Source organism: Somniosus microcephalus, chromosome 28 (assembly GCF_052327205.1).
Source record: "Somniosus microcephalus isolate GS21.2 chromosome 28, FLI_Smic_1.0, whole genome shotgun sequence".
NCBI classification, from domain to species: Eukaryota; Metazoa; Chordata; class Chondrichthyes; order Squaliformes; family Somniosidae; genus Somniosus; species Somniosus microcephalus.
Window position 1 is genome coordinate 11,304,147 of NC_141014.1, and position 14,002 is coordinate 11,318,148.

The 14,002-nt window shown below is 49.0% G+C and overlaps 1 protein-coding gene across 1 annotated transcript in view; it reads left to right on the forward strand.

The window, feature by feature from the left end:
• Nucleotides 1-2,918: 2,918 nt before the first annotated feature.
• The window catches only part of LOC147098791 (guanylyl cyclase C-like), a 248,285-nt gene continuing 237,201 nt past the window's right edge, over nt 2,919-14,002 (forward strand). The window contains exon 1 of the mRNA XM_085969476.1: nt 2,919-3,154. Coding sequence (XP_085825602.1) covers nt 2,947-3,154 — 208 coding nt within the window. The 5' untranslated portion in view covers nt 2,919-2,946. The remainder of the gene's footprint in view (nt 3,155-14,002) is intronic.

The following is a 14,002-nucleotide window of genomic DNA, read 5'->3' on the forward strand; positions in this document are numbered from 1 at the left end:
CTGACTGCACTCAGAAACAAATTAAATCAAAGCTTGCTTGGGGCAGGCAGTTTCTCTTTAACATGCAAACATATACAAGTCCACACCCTGTAAACAAATTCATTATTTCTAATAGCCGATCCAGCGAGGGATCAGCCAGGAGATAAATGCAAGGATTCACTGCTGGTACAGAGCCGCAGGAATGTGAGTATGGGATACAGAATTGGAAGTATAATCAGGCCAATCTCTGACCTGCTCGGTGTCCAATCAGGCTTCACAGTAGCAGGAGCTCCTCTGAATATCTTCCCTTTAGTATCTCAACACGAACACCTGTGCCATGAAAACACCACCCTCGTTGCTCAACTTTAATTCAGTTTGGTTGTGATTTATGACATGAAGAAGACTGTTTCACCCCAAAGCAAATTAGCACATTACGTCAGGAATGCATTCTAAAGAGGATACTTCAATGCCTTGTAGATTGATCCTATCTTTATTATTTGTTATTTGTACAGGAAACTCTTTGGTATCCGGCACCGACGGGACCGGGATGGTGCCGGTTGATAAAAAATTCTGGATAACGGAGAGGTATATCTACCGAGGCTATTTTTAACAAACAAAAATAAAAAAATCAAGAAATGTGCAGTATAATTGGGTACTTACCTACAGAATGTTGTGTTAAATGGATGGTGGAAGATGCTTGATTAAGTACAGTAATGCCAGTTGAGGGTAATCCATAACTCTTTAATTACTTAACAGTAAAACAAAACTTATAAACGATTGTATACTGTAGTTTTCAGAGTGAGAATTGTGCCGGTTATTAGAGAGTTTCCTGTACTATGTTCAGTCTTACTGCCTCCATGTAATTACTGTGAATCAATCTATTACTTTTAGCCTGAACAATACGGTCTGACACTGGTATTTGCTGCTGCTCAGACTTGACTAGAATGTGGGGGGCGCCCAGCATGAACTCCAACGCAATATATTGTAATTATGGGGTAAGTGTTAATCCCATGGCACGTTGTCCTAATCATGGTACATCTAAAGGTGCAGTTTATGGGAGGCTCGGTCTACATATTGGAAACTCTCTTTCTGCTTTAAGCACAGGTTAACGCTGCTGGGAGAAAATCCGAACCCTAACAATGCCATCACCTTCACAAAGTGACAGTTGTTGCTACACCTCCTCTTCGAGGGCACCTATCCTCTCATTACATTACAACAGTGACTACGCTTCAAAAGTACTTCATTGGCTGTAAAGCGCTTTGGGACGTCCTGAGGTCATGAAAGGTGCTATATAAACCCAAGTCTTTCTTTTCTTTCTGATAACTCCCCTGTTTTTCTTTTCTCTGGTCTTCTCAGGTAACATAATACTTGCGGTCATGAAGGTAGGCAGACCACCTATTAGACCGCTCCCAACGTAGGTCTGGAACCCCCTCCCCGAGGAGGAACGACTTGGGGACTGACGTAAGAAAACTACTAGGCACTTGGTCAGGGTATTAAACAAGGCTATAATCGACTGTTTCGCAACATGGAAGTCTAGTTATCCTTCACTAGTTCCTGTTTACAAAATGTCCCTGAGCAAGCTAGGCCCATGCCCGAGTATTTATACTCTCCCTGGACAGCGCCACCAGCAGGCCGCCCTGTATCATTTCAGAAGTCATTTCTACTTGAATGGCACGATTTATGTCATTCTTCCCGCCTGAAAGATTGGAAGTCCGGCGGCTGCTTTCTACCGAATTAGTCAGACTAAGAATAGACACAGTTGTTTGGATCTCCGTCGGTGGCCGGAAGGCACGTCTCCTCGGACCGCCACCAGCAGGCCATCCAGTATATTTCATAAGTCATTTCTACATGAATGGCACGATTTATGTCAGGGACGGTGCTTTGTCAGGTGTTCCTGACCTTCTGCTCAGCACTGCCCACATACTATGCCTTACCTGAGGAAAAGGGCCTTGTACTCTCCGTAGCAGTGCATGTAGATGCTGCAATGCCTATGATGTGCTATATTTTCTCCTTTCACAAGTCGGTATCACCTTTTCCTTGTCTCCGACAGCCAAAGTCCTGTTGCTCAGAGAGCAGACAAGCAACCTGTTCTCCACCTGACGCCCAAGGAGAAATGGGGGGTGACTTGTGTTCTGATTACCCCATCACCCTCAGTGGGTATGTACCCTGACCGGTCACTTCTCAGACCCGGGCTCGATCCAGACCACCTCAAGGGGCAGAAAGTCCCCTTCTCCACTCACCCCCCCTCCCCCACAACCCCCTCTCTCTGCCAGGTGCCCAAGTGAGTTTTCGACCGATCTGCTAACCCAACTTCTCAAGTCCACAAATAAAACTGTCCCTAATGGACATGCTGAGGTCATGAAAGGCGCTATATAAATGCAAGCCCTTGCCGTTAATTCAACAACTTGCATTTAAATTGAAACTTTCACAGCCTCAAGACAACCCAAAGTGTTTCATAGCCAATGAATTACTGTTGAAGGCAAACGCAGCAGCCAATTTTTACACTGCCAGGTTTCATAATCATACCTACTCAGTGACTCCCAATCACCCCCCCGCCTGATGTCCCAACCAGCTAGGCTGGCTAAGGCAGTGGGCATGATGGGAATGTCCGCACATCTGAGTGCCCCTTCATTATCACTCGTTAATACGGTGTTTTCCCGGGCAGTTCTTTATCATCCTTCATGTGAAGTGGCTTTTAAAGAGCTGTCTCAGTTATCTCTGTTCAAACGGACCCGGTGCTGCGTAAGCTGCGTAAACTGCACTCGATCACATTTTACAACCACTGACCTTTTATTGAGCAAACAACATCTTATGTGCGCCGACCTTTGCGCTCAGTCTCATGCACTATCTCGGAGGAAAGCTTTCAGATTATATTTTAATATACCTCGCAGCTGTGCTTCCTGTTCGCTTCAAATTTAATGACCTGAGAGAAAGACAATTGGAGTGCTTTAACAACACAGTGGAGAAATGAGGCGATTGCTAAGTTTCTGTCTGTGGATCGAAGTTGCTGTCCCGGGGTATGCGGTCAAGAACCCCTATTCAATGTGTACCGATACGTTGTTTACAGTTAACGTGATCCTACTGAATGATTCCCACTTTCCTTGGGCCTTGGATAATGTCCGTCCAGCTATAAATAATGGAACTCAAGCGGTTGAAAGCAGATTGCGTCAGAAAGGTAAGAGGCAAGTTTTGCTTCCTCGCTACAGTACTGTGTATAGTTCTGGTCTCCATATTACAAAAACAATATAGAGGCACTGGAGAAGGTTCAAAAAAAAGATTTACAAGGATGATACCAGAACTGAGAGGTTATAACTATCAGTAAAGGCTGAACAGGCTGGGGCTCTTTTCTCTAGGAAAGAGAAGGCTGAGGGGTGACCAAAGAGAGGTCTTTAAAATTATGAAGGTGTTTGATAAGGTAGATGTAGAGAAGATGTTTCCACTTGTGAGGGAGTCCAAAACTAGGGGCCATAAATATAAGGTAGTCATTAATAAATCCAATAAAAAATTCAGGAGCAACTTCTTTTACCCAGAGAGTGGTGAGAATGTGGAACTCACTACCACAGGGAGTGGTTGAGGCGAATAGCAAAGAGGCATTTAAGGGGAAGCTAGATAAACACATGAGGGAGAAGGAATAGAAGGATATGCTGAGGCTGAGATGAAGAAGGGTGGGAGGAGGCTCATGTGGAGCATAAACACCGGCACAGGGCCGAATGGCCTATTTCTGTGCTGTAATGTTCTACACGATTGCACTTCGACGGGATTGGGTGTTGCAGTGGGTTTGTACACTGTCCTTTCACCTCTCGGACCTGGGTTCAATCCAGCCCACCGTGAGGGAAAGAAAGTCCACCTCCCACGCCTTTCTCTCTCTCTCTATGCCAGGTGTACACAAAGGAAAAGTGAAAATCTAGCGGACTGAGAGAACTATAAAAAGCAACACACTGATACAAAGAAAGTAACAAGAGGTACAAAAAGGCAATACTTGCAAGGGATATTGAAGCTTGTGGTAAACCACTTTTATCGTTCACTATCGTTACACTATGGTTATCACTGTTATATCGTTACACTATGGTTATTGTTCTGCCCTCGCAACGCGATTCTATGCAGAGCTAGACAGATAGCGAACAACTCGATATCTTCCAATAAAATCACAAGGCTTGACTTTTCTTGTAACGCTTTACTGAACGATTCTAATTGTAAAACTGAAATACAACACAGAAATGGAAGCACACATTAGTATACAGGCGCATAACTGATATGTATACACAGATTTAGGTACGCCTGAGCAACACAGTACATTTAGTAAACTGGGAGGCATTCTCTTTAAATTAGCCCTGTACATAGTGTATGAAAATACAGCTACTAGTTAATCAGCTAGACAGAGAAAAGTTACAACTAAACATTTTCTACAACATACAGTGCACATTAATCATCCATAGCATTCTAAAATACTTACAGACAAACAATTTCCAAGACTCAAGCATGGGGACAATACAACTGCCCGGAGCCTGTGCTGCTGTAGGAGCACCGTGGTGTAGGTCTGTGTCCCAGCGAGGACTCCACGAGGACTACGTAGCAGTCCTGTGGGGAGCGTGATGACCTCATCACGCTCGGTAGCGTTGTCCGCGCTTGGGGCGTCACGTGATGCGCGTGGTCGCGTTTCTGGCCGTGGAGGCCGAAGTCGGGAGCGGGAGCTGGAGGCCAGGCTGAGCCGATGCTTGCCGCGGGAGCGGAAGATCGCGTCGCTCCCGGCGGCTGGTAGATGCGGCCAAAGACGCTAGGCCGGGCTGTGCCGGCAGCCTTTCTGGAAGGCCGAGTCGGGCCGGCAGACGCCTCACGCACGTCACGTCGTACGTGCCGTGACGTCAGCACGCTACGTTGTACGTGACGTGACGTCAGCACGCTAAGGCGCGTCTTAAAGGGGCAATGGCCCTAAAAGGTAAGTTAAAGGGGCAACGGCCCCAACAGGTAGGTTATACATATATAAGTAAGTTAAATACATACAGTGAGGTTCAGTTAAAGGGAGAGGCAGCACAGTTATCACTGTTTACACTGTTGTATCACTACACGAGGTCGCCTCCTGTCGCGCTGTTATACCTGGGCTGACCACTGCTGACTCCGCCCATGGCTCCACCTACCTGCCCAGGTATAAAGGTGGTCGACTGGCTGGTATTCCTCCTTGCTGGATCCGATCACCCACGAGGGTGGGCTCTGTTATTTAGCCAATAAAAACCTATAGTTACTTTCTTAACTCGTCGCTTTTCATTGGATGAATTGATAGGTATATCAATTTTATTGGCTAAATTTTAAAAATGTCTAACGACCCGTCAGACCAGCCAGACGCCCAGCTACAACAGCCACAGCAGCCGGCCTGGCTGCGAGCCCTCCGACCGCCGTACCTGGATCTAAACCCACAGGCAGCAAACTCAGCCCTCGACTTCAAACACTGGCTGAGCTGTTTCGAATCCTACCTGGGAGAATCCGGCGTGCCTCAGCGATCCAAACTAAGTGTTCTGACCGCCCAAGTGAGCCCTAAAGTATTCGCACTCATACAGGATCTTACTACATACGAGGCCGCCATCAACCTGCTGAAACAGCAGTACCGGAGCCCGGTAAATTCTATGTATGCCAGACACCTCCTAAGATCCCGCCCGCAACAGCCAGGAGAGTCTGTAGATGAATTTTTATGGGCGCTACAAACAGTCGGCAGGGACTGTGACTTTAAAGCGGTAACGGCTGCAGAAAATACTGAAGAGAATATCCGCGATGCCTTCGTGAAAGGCCTTCGGTCCGACTACTCACGGCAAAGACTGCTCGAATCAAAGGACCTCGACCTGAACACAGCTGCAGCCCTCGCCCGCTCCCTGGAAGTGGCCCATCGGGACCTCGAGGCGTATTCCAGGTACTGTACTGCGCGACCCTGGGACTCCGGCCCGACCCCGGCTGCAATACCCCTCGCAACGCCGCCTCCGGGACCTACCTCAGCGTCGGCGTCCCAGAACCGATCGGGACCGCCACCCCCGGTACCGGCTGCAACATCGGACCCCCGCGATCGGGCCGCCGGCTGCTTCTTCTGTGGCCAGGCGAAACACCCGAGGACGCGCTGCCCTGCGAGTAACGCGACTTGCTCCCATTGCCAGAAGAAAGGCCACTTCGCTAAGGTCTGCAGGGGGAGAGCCACAGACGCCAGCAGTGCCTCATGCGAATTGTGGGGGCGGCCATCTTTCATCCAGGCCACAGATGCCAGTATCCCCTCGTGTGAGTCGTGGGGGTGGCCATCTTTGATCAAGGCAACCGACACCAGCAATGCCTCATGTGAGTTGGGGCAGCCATCTTATTCAACCTCGTGGGCGCCGCCATTTTGTCCACCACAGTCGACCGCCACCTTGTCGCCAGACCCGACCACCGCCTCACCCGCAGACTACAGCAGCTCGCTCAGCCATACACTAGCCTCCGTCACACTGGACCAAGCTCGCCCGCATCACCTGTCCAAGTCCATGATGGACATCAAAGTAAACGGCCACGCCACGCACGACCTGCCTGTTCGACAGCGGAAGCACGGAGAGTTTCATACATCCAGACACGGTGAGCCACTACTCCCTCACTGTCCGGCCAACGCGCAACCGGATCTCGATGGCATCGAGGTCCCATTCTACAGACATCAGCAGCTACTGTATTGTGACCCTGTCGGTTAGGGGCACGGAGTATAAAAATTTTAAACTCCTCGTCCTGCCCCAGCTCTGCGCTGCCGTCATACTAGGGCTGGACTTCCAATCCCACCTGCAAAGTGTCACTTTGGCATACGGTGGACCCCTCCCCCCACTCACAGTCGACAACTGGCAGCCTTTAAACCGCCCACCGCATACCACCTGCAGCCTATCCACCCTCAAGGTCCCGCCCCCCTCCCTGTTCGCTAACCTCACCCGCGACTGTAAACCCGTCGCCACCAAGAGCAGGCGGTACAGCGCCGGGGACAGAGCTTTTATCAGCTGTGAGGTGCAGCGTCTCCTGAAGGAGGGCATCATCGAGAGGAGCAACAGCCCCTGGCGTGCCCAGGTCGTAGTCGTTAAGACCGGCGATAAAAACCGCCTAGTCATCGACTACAGCCAAACCATAAACCGGTACACCCAGCTGGACGCATACCCCCTTCCCCGCATATCTGATATGGTCAATCAGATTGCGCAGTACCGGGTATTCTCCACCATCGACCTTAAGTCGGCCTATCACCAACTCCCTATCCGCCCTGAGGACCGCCAGTATACAGCCTTCGAGGCGAACGGCCGCCTCTACCACTTCCTTAGGGTTCCCTTCGGCGTCACCAATGGGGTTTCGGTCTTCCAAAGGGAGATGGACCGGATGGTTGACCAGAACGGGCTGCACGCCACGTTCCCCTATCTAGATAACGTCACCATCTGCGGCCGCGACCGGCAGGACCACGATGTTAATCTGGAAAGATTCCTCCGTACGGCCCAACAGCTGAACCTCACCTACAATAAGGAGAAATGTGTGTTTAACACCTCGCGCCTTGCCATCCTCGGCTGCGTAGTAGAGAACGGAGTCATCGGCCCCGACCCCAAAAGAATGCGCCCCCTCATGGAGCTTCCCCTCCCCCACTGTCCAAAGGCGCTGAAGAGAACCCTGGGGCTCTTCGCCTACTATGCCCAATGGGTGCCAAATTATGCGGACAAAGCCAGACCCCTCATGAAGTCCACCTCCTTCCCCCTGACGGCAGAAGCGTGCGCAGCCTTCTCCCTCATTAAGGGAGACATTGCTAAGGCCACAATGCATGCGGTGGATGAGTCTATCCCTTTCCAAGTGGAGAGCGATGCATCCGACTTCGCCCTAGCCGCAACCCTCAACCAGGAGGGGAGACCGGTGGCCTTCTTCTCAAGGACCCTCCAGGGTCCTGAGATCCGACACTCTTCGGTCGAGAAGGAGGCCCAGGCGATCGTGGAGGCTGTACGACGCTGGAGGCATTACCTGGCAGGCAAACGATTTACCCTCCTCACCGACCAGCGTTCGGTCGCTTTTATGTTTAATAACAAACTGAGGGGCAAAATCAAGAACGACAAGATCTTGAGGTGGAGAATCGAGCTCTCCACCTATGATTATGATATCTTGTACCGGCCTGGTAAACCGAACGAACCCCCAGATGCTCTATCACGAAGTACATGCGCCAACGTGCAAACTGATAGACTGCAGACCCTCCACAACGACCTCTGCCACCCCGGGGTCACCAGACTTTACCACTTCATTAAGGCCCGCAACCTGCCCTACTCCATCGAGGAGGTCAGGACCATGACCAGGAACTGCCAAACCTGTGCCGAATGCAAACCGCATTTCTTTAGGCCGGACAGAGCAAGCCTGATCAAGGCCACCCGCCCCTTCGAGCGCTTGAGCATCGATTTTAAGGGGCCCCTCCCGTCCTCTGACCGCAATGTGTACTTCCTCAACATTATTGATGAGTACTCCCGTTTCCCCTTTGCCTTCCCCTGCCCAGACATGACCAGCACCACGGTCATCAAATGCCTGAACGACCTCTTCGCCTTGTTCGGGTTCCCGAACTATATACATAGCGACCGGGGCTCCTCCTTCATGAGCGAGGAACTTCGCCAGTTCCTATTAGCGAGAGGTATCGCTGCAAGCAGGACCACCAGCTACAACCCCCGAGGGAACGGCCAGGTGGAAAGAGAAAACGCGACTGTCTGGAAGGCCGTTCTCTTAGCCTTAAAGTCTAAGGGCCTCCCAACCTCTCGCTGGCAGGAAGTCCTCCCGGCAGCGCTGCATTCCATCCGGTCACTGCTTTGCACTGCCATTAACGCCACCCCCCATGAACGAATGTTTGTTTTCCCCAGGAAGTCGACTACGGGAACCACGCTGCCAACTTGGCTGACTTCTCCGGGGCCCGTCTTGCTGCGAAAGCATGTGAGGGCCCATAAAACGGACCCCCTGGTCGAGAGGGTGGACCTCCTGCACGCCAACCCCCAGTACGCCTATGTGGCATACCCAGACGGGCGGGAGGACACAGTCTCCTTACGAGACCTTGCACCCTCGGGCACCCCTGAGACACCACCGTTACCCCTCACCACCCCCCCAAATCCAGCCCAGGTAGACGGCATGCCGGAACCCCACGAGCCTTCGTCGACCACGCAGACACCAGCATTAACACCGGATACTGCAACACCGCCGCCGCTGCTGCGCCGATCAGAAAGACTTACGAGGCCTCCAGACAGACTGACATACCCGAACTGGTAGTACACTTCACCCCGCCGGACTCAAATCTAAACAAGGGGTGAATGTGGTAAACCACTTTTATCGTTCACTATCGTTACACTATGGTTATCACTGTTACATCGTTACACTATGGTTATCACTGTTTACACTGTTGTATCACTACACGAGGTCGCCTCCTGTCGCGTTGTTATACCTGGGCTGACCACTGCTGACTCCGCCCATGGCTCCACCTACCTGCCCAGGTATAAAGGTGGTCGACTGCTGGTATTCCTCCTTGCTGGATCCGATCACCCACGAGGGTGGGCTCTGTTATTTAGCCAATAAAAACCTATAGTTACTTTCTTAACTCGTCGCTTTTCATTGGATGAATTGATAGGTATATCAAAGCTAACAGTAAATGTTTTTTTGCAATATATTACGAGAAAGAATGGTCTACTTTGACCTTTGGGCAACCTGTTGGGGCAGTACGCTGGTCGGCAGCCCGTTCCGGCAGCGAATAGACCCCCCGTACTTTTTAAGGGGTGGCTTCATTTAAATCTAGCGGGCGAGCTGGGGAGAGCCTAATAGGTCTCAAAATCAGGCCGGTGCGGCCGGCAACAAGGTAAGTTACTGGGGTTGGGTGGTGGGGGAGAGTTGTCATTGCGGAAGGTAGGGGTCCTGGGGCGGCAGCAGCCCAAATTATTTTTGTGGGCCCCCCCCCACAGAAAAACTTCTATTTAGGTTATAGGACCCCGATTTGCACATTAAAGGGCCGAAACAGGCGGGCGCTTTGGCCACTTTCAAAATGGCGCCGGCTGCATCGCCGTTGTTAACGGGGTGGGAAGGCTACTGACCCCATTTTGAGGCCATTATCTCCCCATTAACACCAGGCAAAGGGAGTGAAAATCGACCCCAGAGAGCAGTAAGGGGGAATATGGGCCCATTAATGATAGATAATGACTTGTTAAATTAGTACTTTGTATCTGTTTTCATAGTAGAGGAAGAGGACAAAATACCAGCGGTACAAGGGAACCTAAAAATAAGTCAGGGGAGTAACTTTTTCGATTGAATACAAGTAAAAAAAAAAAGCTAATGGAGAAAATAATGGGACTTAAGATAGACTACTCTCCTGGACCTGATGGTTTCCACCCCAGGGTATTAAAAGAAACAGGTGAGGAAATTGCAGAAGTGTTAGTCATAATTTTCCAAAGCTCTCTAGATTTGGGAATTGTGCTTTTGAGTTGGAAAATTGCAAATGCTGCTCCATTATTTAAAAAGAGAACTCCCCTGCACTCCTTCGAAATATTGCCACGGGATTTTACGTCCACCTGAAATAGCATCTGAAAGATGGCACCTCCAACAGCAGCACTCCTTCAGTTCTGCACTGGAGTATTAGCCTAGATTTTTGCGCTCTAGGGACTTACAACCTTCTGACTCCGAGGTGAGAGTGCTACCAACTGAGCCACTGCTGGCACTTAAGAGAAACAAACAACATTAGAATAAAGAGTAGTCCAGAAATAGGAGGGATCAGACAGGGAAGAAATGATTAGCAGACTAAGGCGGGGTTGGAGTGCCTGTGCGTAAATGTACTGAAAGTGATAAATAAAGTTGCCACATGGGGTTATGATATAATGGCAATAACGGAAACCTGGCTCAAACAAGGACAAGAATGGGAACTTAACATTCCTGGCTGCAATTTATTCAGGAGGGATGGGGAAGGGGGGAAGAAATGAGGGATGGTGGTGGCAGTATTGATGAAAGATACTGTTACAGGCCTGGAAAGGGATGTTGTGCTTGAGGGTTCAAAGACAGAATCTATTGGAGCTTGTTTCAGTGGGAGAGCATTTGGGAAACAGTGATCATAATACCATTAGGTTTAGAGTAGTTATGGAAAAGGACAAGGAACAATCAAAGATACTCAACTTGAAGAGGACTAATTTCAGTGAACTGAAAAGAGATCTGGCCCAGGTAGATTGGAAACAAAAATTAGCAGGTAAAACAGTAACTGAGCAATGAGGGGTCTTCAAAGAGGAGATAGTTTGGGTACAGACTAGACACATTCCTATGAGGGAGAAAGGAAGTGCATCCAAAGCTCGAGTCATTGAATGACTAAAAATAGAGAGATTAAAATGAAACAGAAAAAGGAGACTTATGATAAATGTCAGATTCATAATACAGTAAATAATCATGTAGAATACAGAAAGTACAGAGAAGAACTGAAATCGGAAATAAGAGGGGCACAGAGAGTGTGTGAGGAAGGATTAGCGGGTAACATAAAAGGGAACACTAAAGTATTTTATAAGCCTATAAATAGTATAAGGGTAGTCAAAGGAAGGGTGGGGCCAATTAGGGACCAAAAAGGAGATCTTCTAGTGGAGGCAGCGGGCATGGCTGAGGTAGTAAATGACTACTTTGCATCTATCTTCACAAAAGAAGAGGATGCTGCCAAATGTCACAGTAAAGGAGGAGATAGTAGAGAAATTGGATAGGATAAACATAGATAAAGAGGAGGTAGTTAAAAGGTTGGCAACGCTCAAAATAGAAAAGTCTCCAGGTCCAGATGGGATGCTTCCCAAGTTGCTGAGGGAAGTAAGGGTGGGAATAACAGAGGCTCTGGCCACAATCTTCCACTCCTCCTTGGATATAAAGTGCCAGAGGATTGGAGGATTACAAATGTTACCCCCTGTTCAAAAAAACGATAAACCTGGCAATTATAGGCCAGTCAGCCTAACATTGGTGGTGGGGAGAGTTTTAGAGACAATAGTCTGGGACAAAATTAATTTTCACTTGGAAAAACATGGGTTGGGAAGTCATAGCCAGCACAGATTTTTTTAAAGGTAAATCGTGTTTTACTAACTTGATTGAGTTCTTTGATGAAGTAACGGAGAGGGTTGATAAGGGTCGTGTGGTTGATGTTGTGTATATGGACTTTCTGGCAACTGTCTGAGGCTGAACCAGACTGTTCGCAACTTTGGTGTCATATTTGACCCTGAGATGTGCTTCTGACCACATATCCACGCCATCACCAAGACCGCCTATTTCCACCTCCGTAACATCGGCCGACTCCGCCCCTGCCTCAGCTCATCTGCCTTTGTTACCTCTAGATGCGACTATTCCAAGGCTCTCCAGGCTGGCCTCCAACCTTCCACCCTCCATAAACTTGAGTTCATCCAAAACTCTGCTGAACGTATCCTAACTCACACCAAGTCCCGTTCATCCATTACCCCTGTGCTCGCTGACTTACATTGGCTCCCAGTCCAGCTTGTTTTCAAATCCCTCCATGTCCTTATCCCTCCCTATCTCTGTAGCCTCCTTCAGCCCTACAACCCTCCAAGATCTCTGCGCTCCCCCAATTCTGGCCTCTTGCGCATTCCCTACTTTAATCGCTCCACCATTGGTGGTCGTGCCTTCTGTTGCCTAGGCCCTAAACTCTGGAAATCCCTCCGTAAACCTCTCCGCCTCTCTACCTCTTTCTCCTCCTTTAAGACGCTCCTTCAAACCTACCTCTTTGACAAAGCTTTTGGTCACCTGTCCTAGTATCTCCTTATGTGGCTTGGTGTCAAATTTTGTCAAGCGCCTGGAAATGTTTTACTATGTTAAAGGCGCTATATAAATGCAAGTTGTTGTTTTCACAGAAAGAATCACAGAAACCCCACAGTGCAGATAGAGGCCATTTCGGCCCATCGAGCCTGCACCAACACATATCCCACCCGATCCCTGTAACCCCTACACCAACACATATCCCACCCTATCCCCGTAACCCCACATATTTTAATCCCCCTAACACTAAGGGTCAATTTATCATGGCCAATCAACCTAACCTGCACATCTTTGGACTGTGGGAGGAAACCGGAGCACCCGGAGAAAACCCACGCAAACACGGGGAGAATGTGCAAACTCCACACAGACAGTCACCCGAGGCCGGATTCGAACCCGGGTCCCTGGCGCTGTGAGGCAACAGTGCTAACCACTATGCCACCGTGCTGAAAGGTGTTTGATAAAATAACACATAATAGACTTGTTAGCAAAATTGAAGCCCATGGGATTAAAGGGACAGTGGCAGCATGGATATGAAATTGGCTAAGGGACAGAGAGCAGAGGGTCGTGGTGAGCAGTTGTTTTTCACACTGGAGGGACCCTCCAGGGGTCAGTATTGGGACCACTGCTCTTTTTGATGTATATCAATGACCTGGCTTGGGTATACAGGGTATAATTTCAAAGTTTGCAGATGGCACGAAACTCGGATATATAGTAAACAGTGAAGAGGATAGTAACAGACTTCAGGAGGACATAGACAGACTGGTGAAATAGGCAGACACATGGCAGATGAAATTTAATGCAGAGAAGTGTGAAGTGATACATTTTAGTAGAAAGAATGAGGAGAGGCAATATAAACTAAATGCTACAATTTTTAAGGGGGTGCAGGAACAGAGAGGCCGAGGGTTTCACGTACACAAATCTTTGAAGGCGGCAGAACAAGTTGAGAAGGCTGCTAATAAAGCATAAGGGATCCTTGGCTTTACAAATGGAGGCATAGAGCACAAAAGCAAGGATGTTATGGTAAACCTTTATAATTCTCTGGTTAGGCCCCAGCTGGAGTATTGTGTCCAATTCTGGGCATCACACTTTAGGAAGGATGCCTTGGAGAGGGTGCAAAGGAGATTTACTAGAATGGTACCAGGGATGAGGGTCTTGAATTATGTGGAGAGACTGGAGAAGCTGGGATTGTTCTCCTTAGAGCAGAGGAGGTCAAGGGGAGATTCAGTAGAGGTGTTCAAAATCATGAATGGTTTTGACAGAGCACATAACTGTT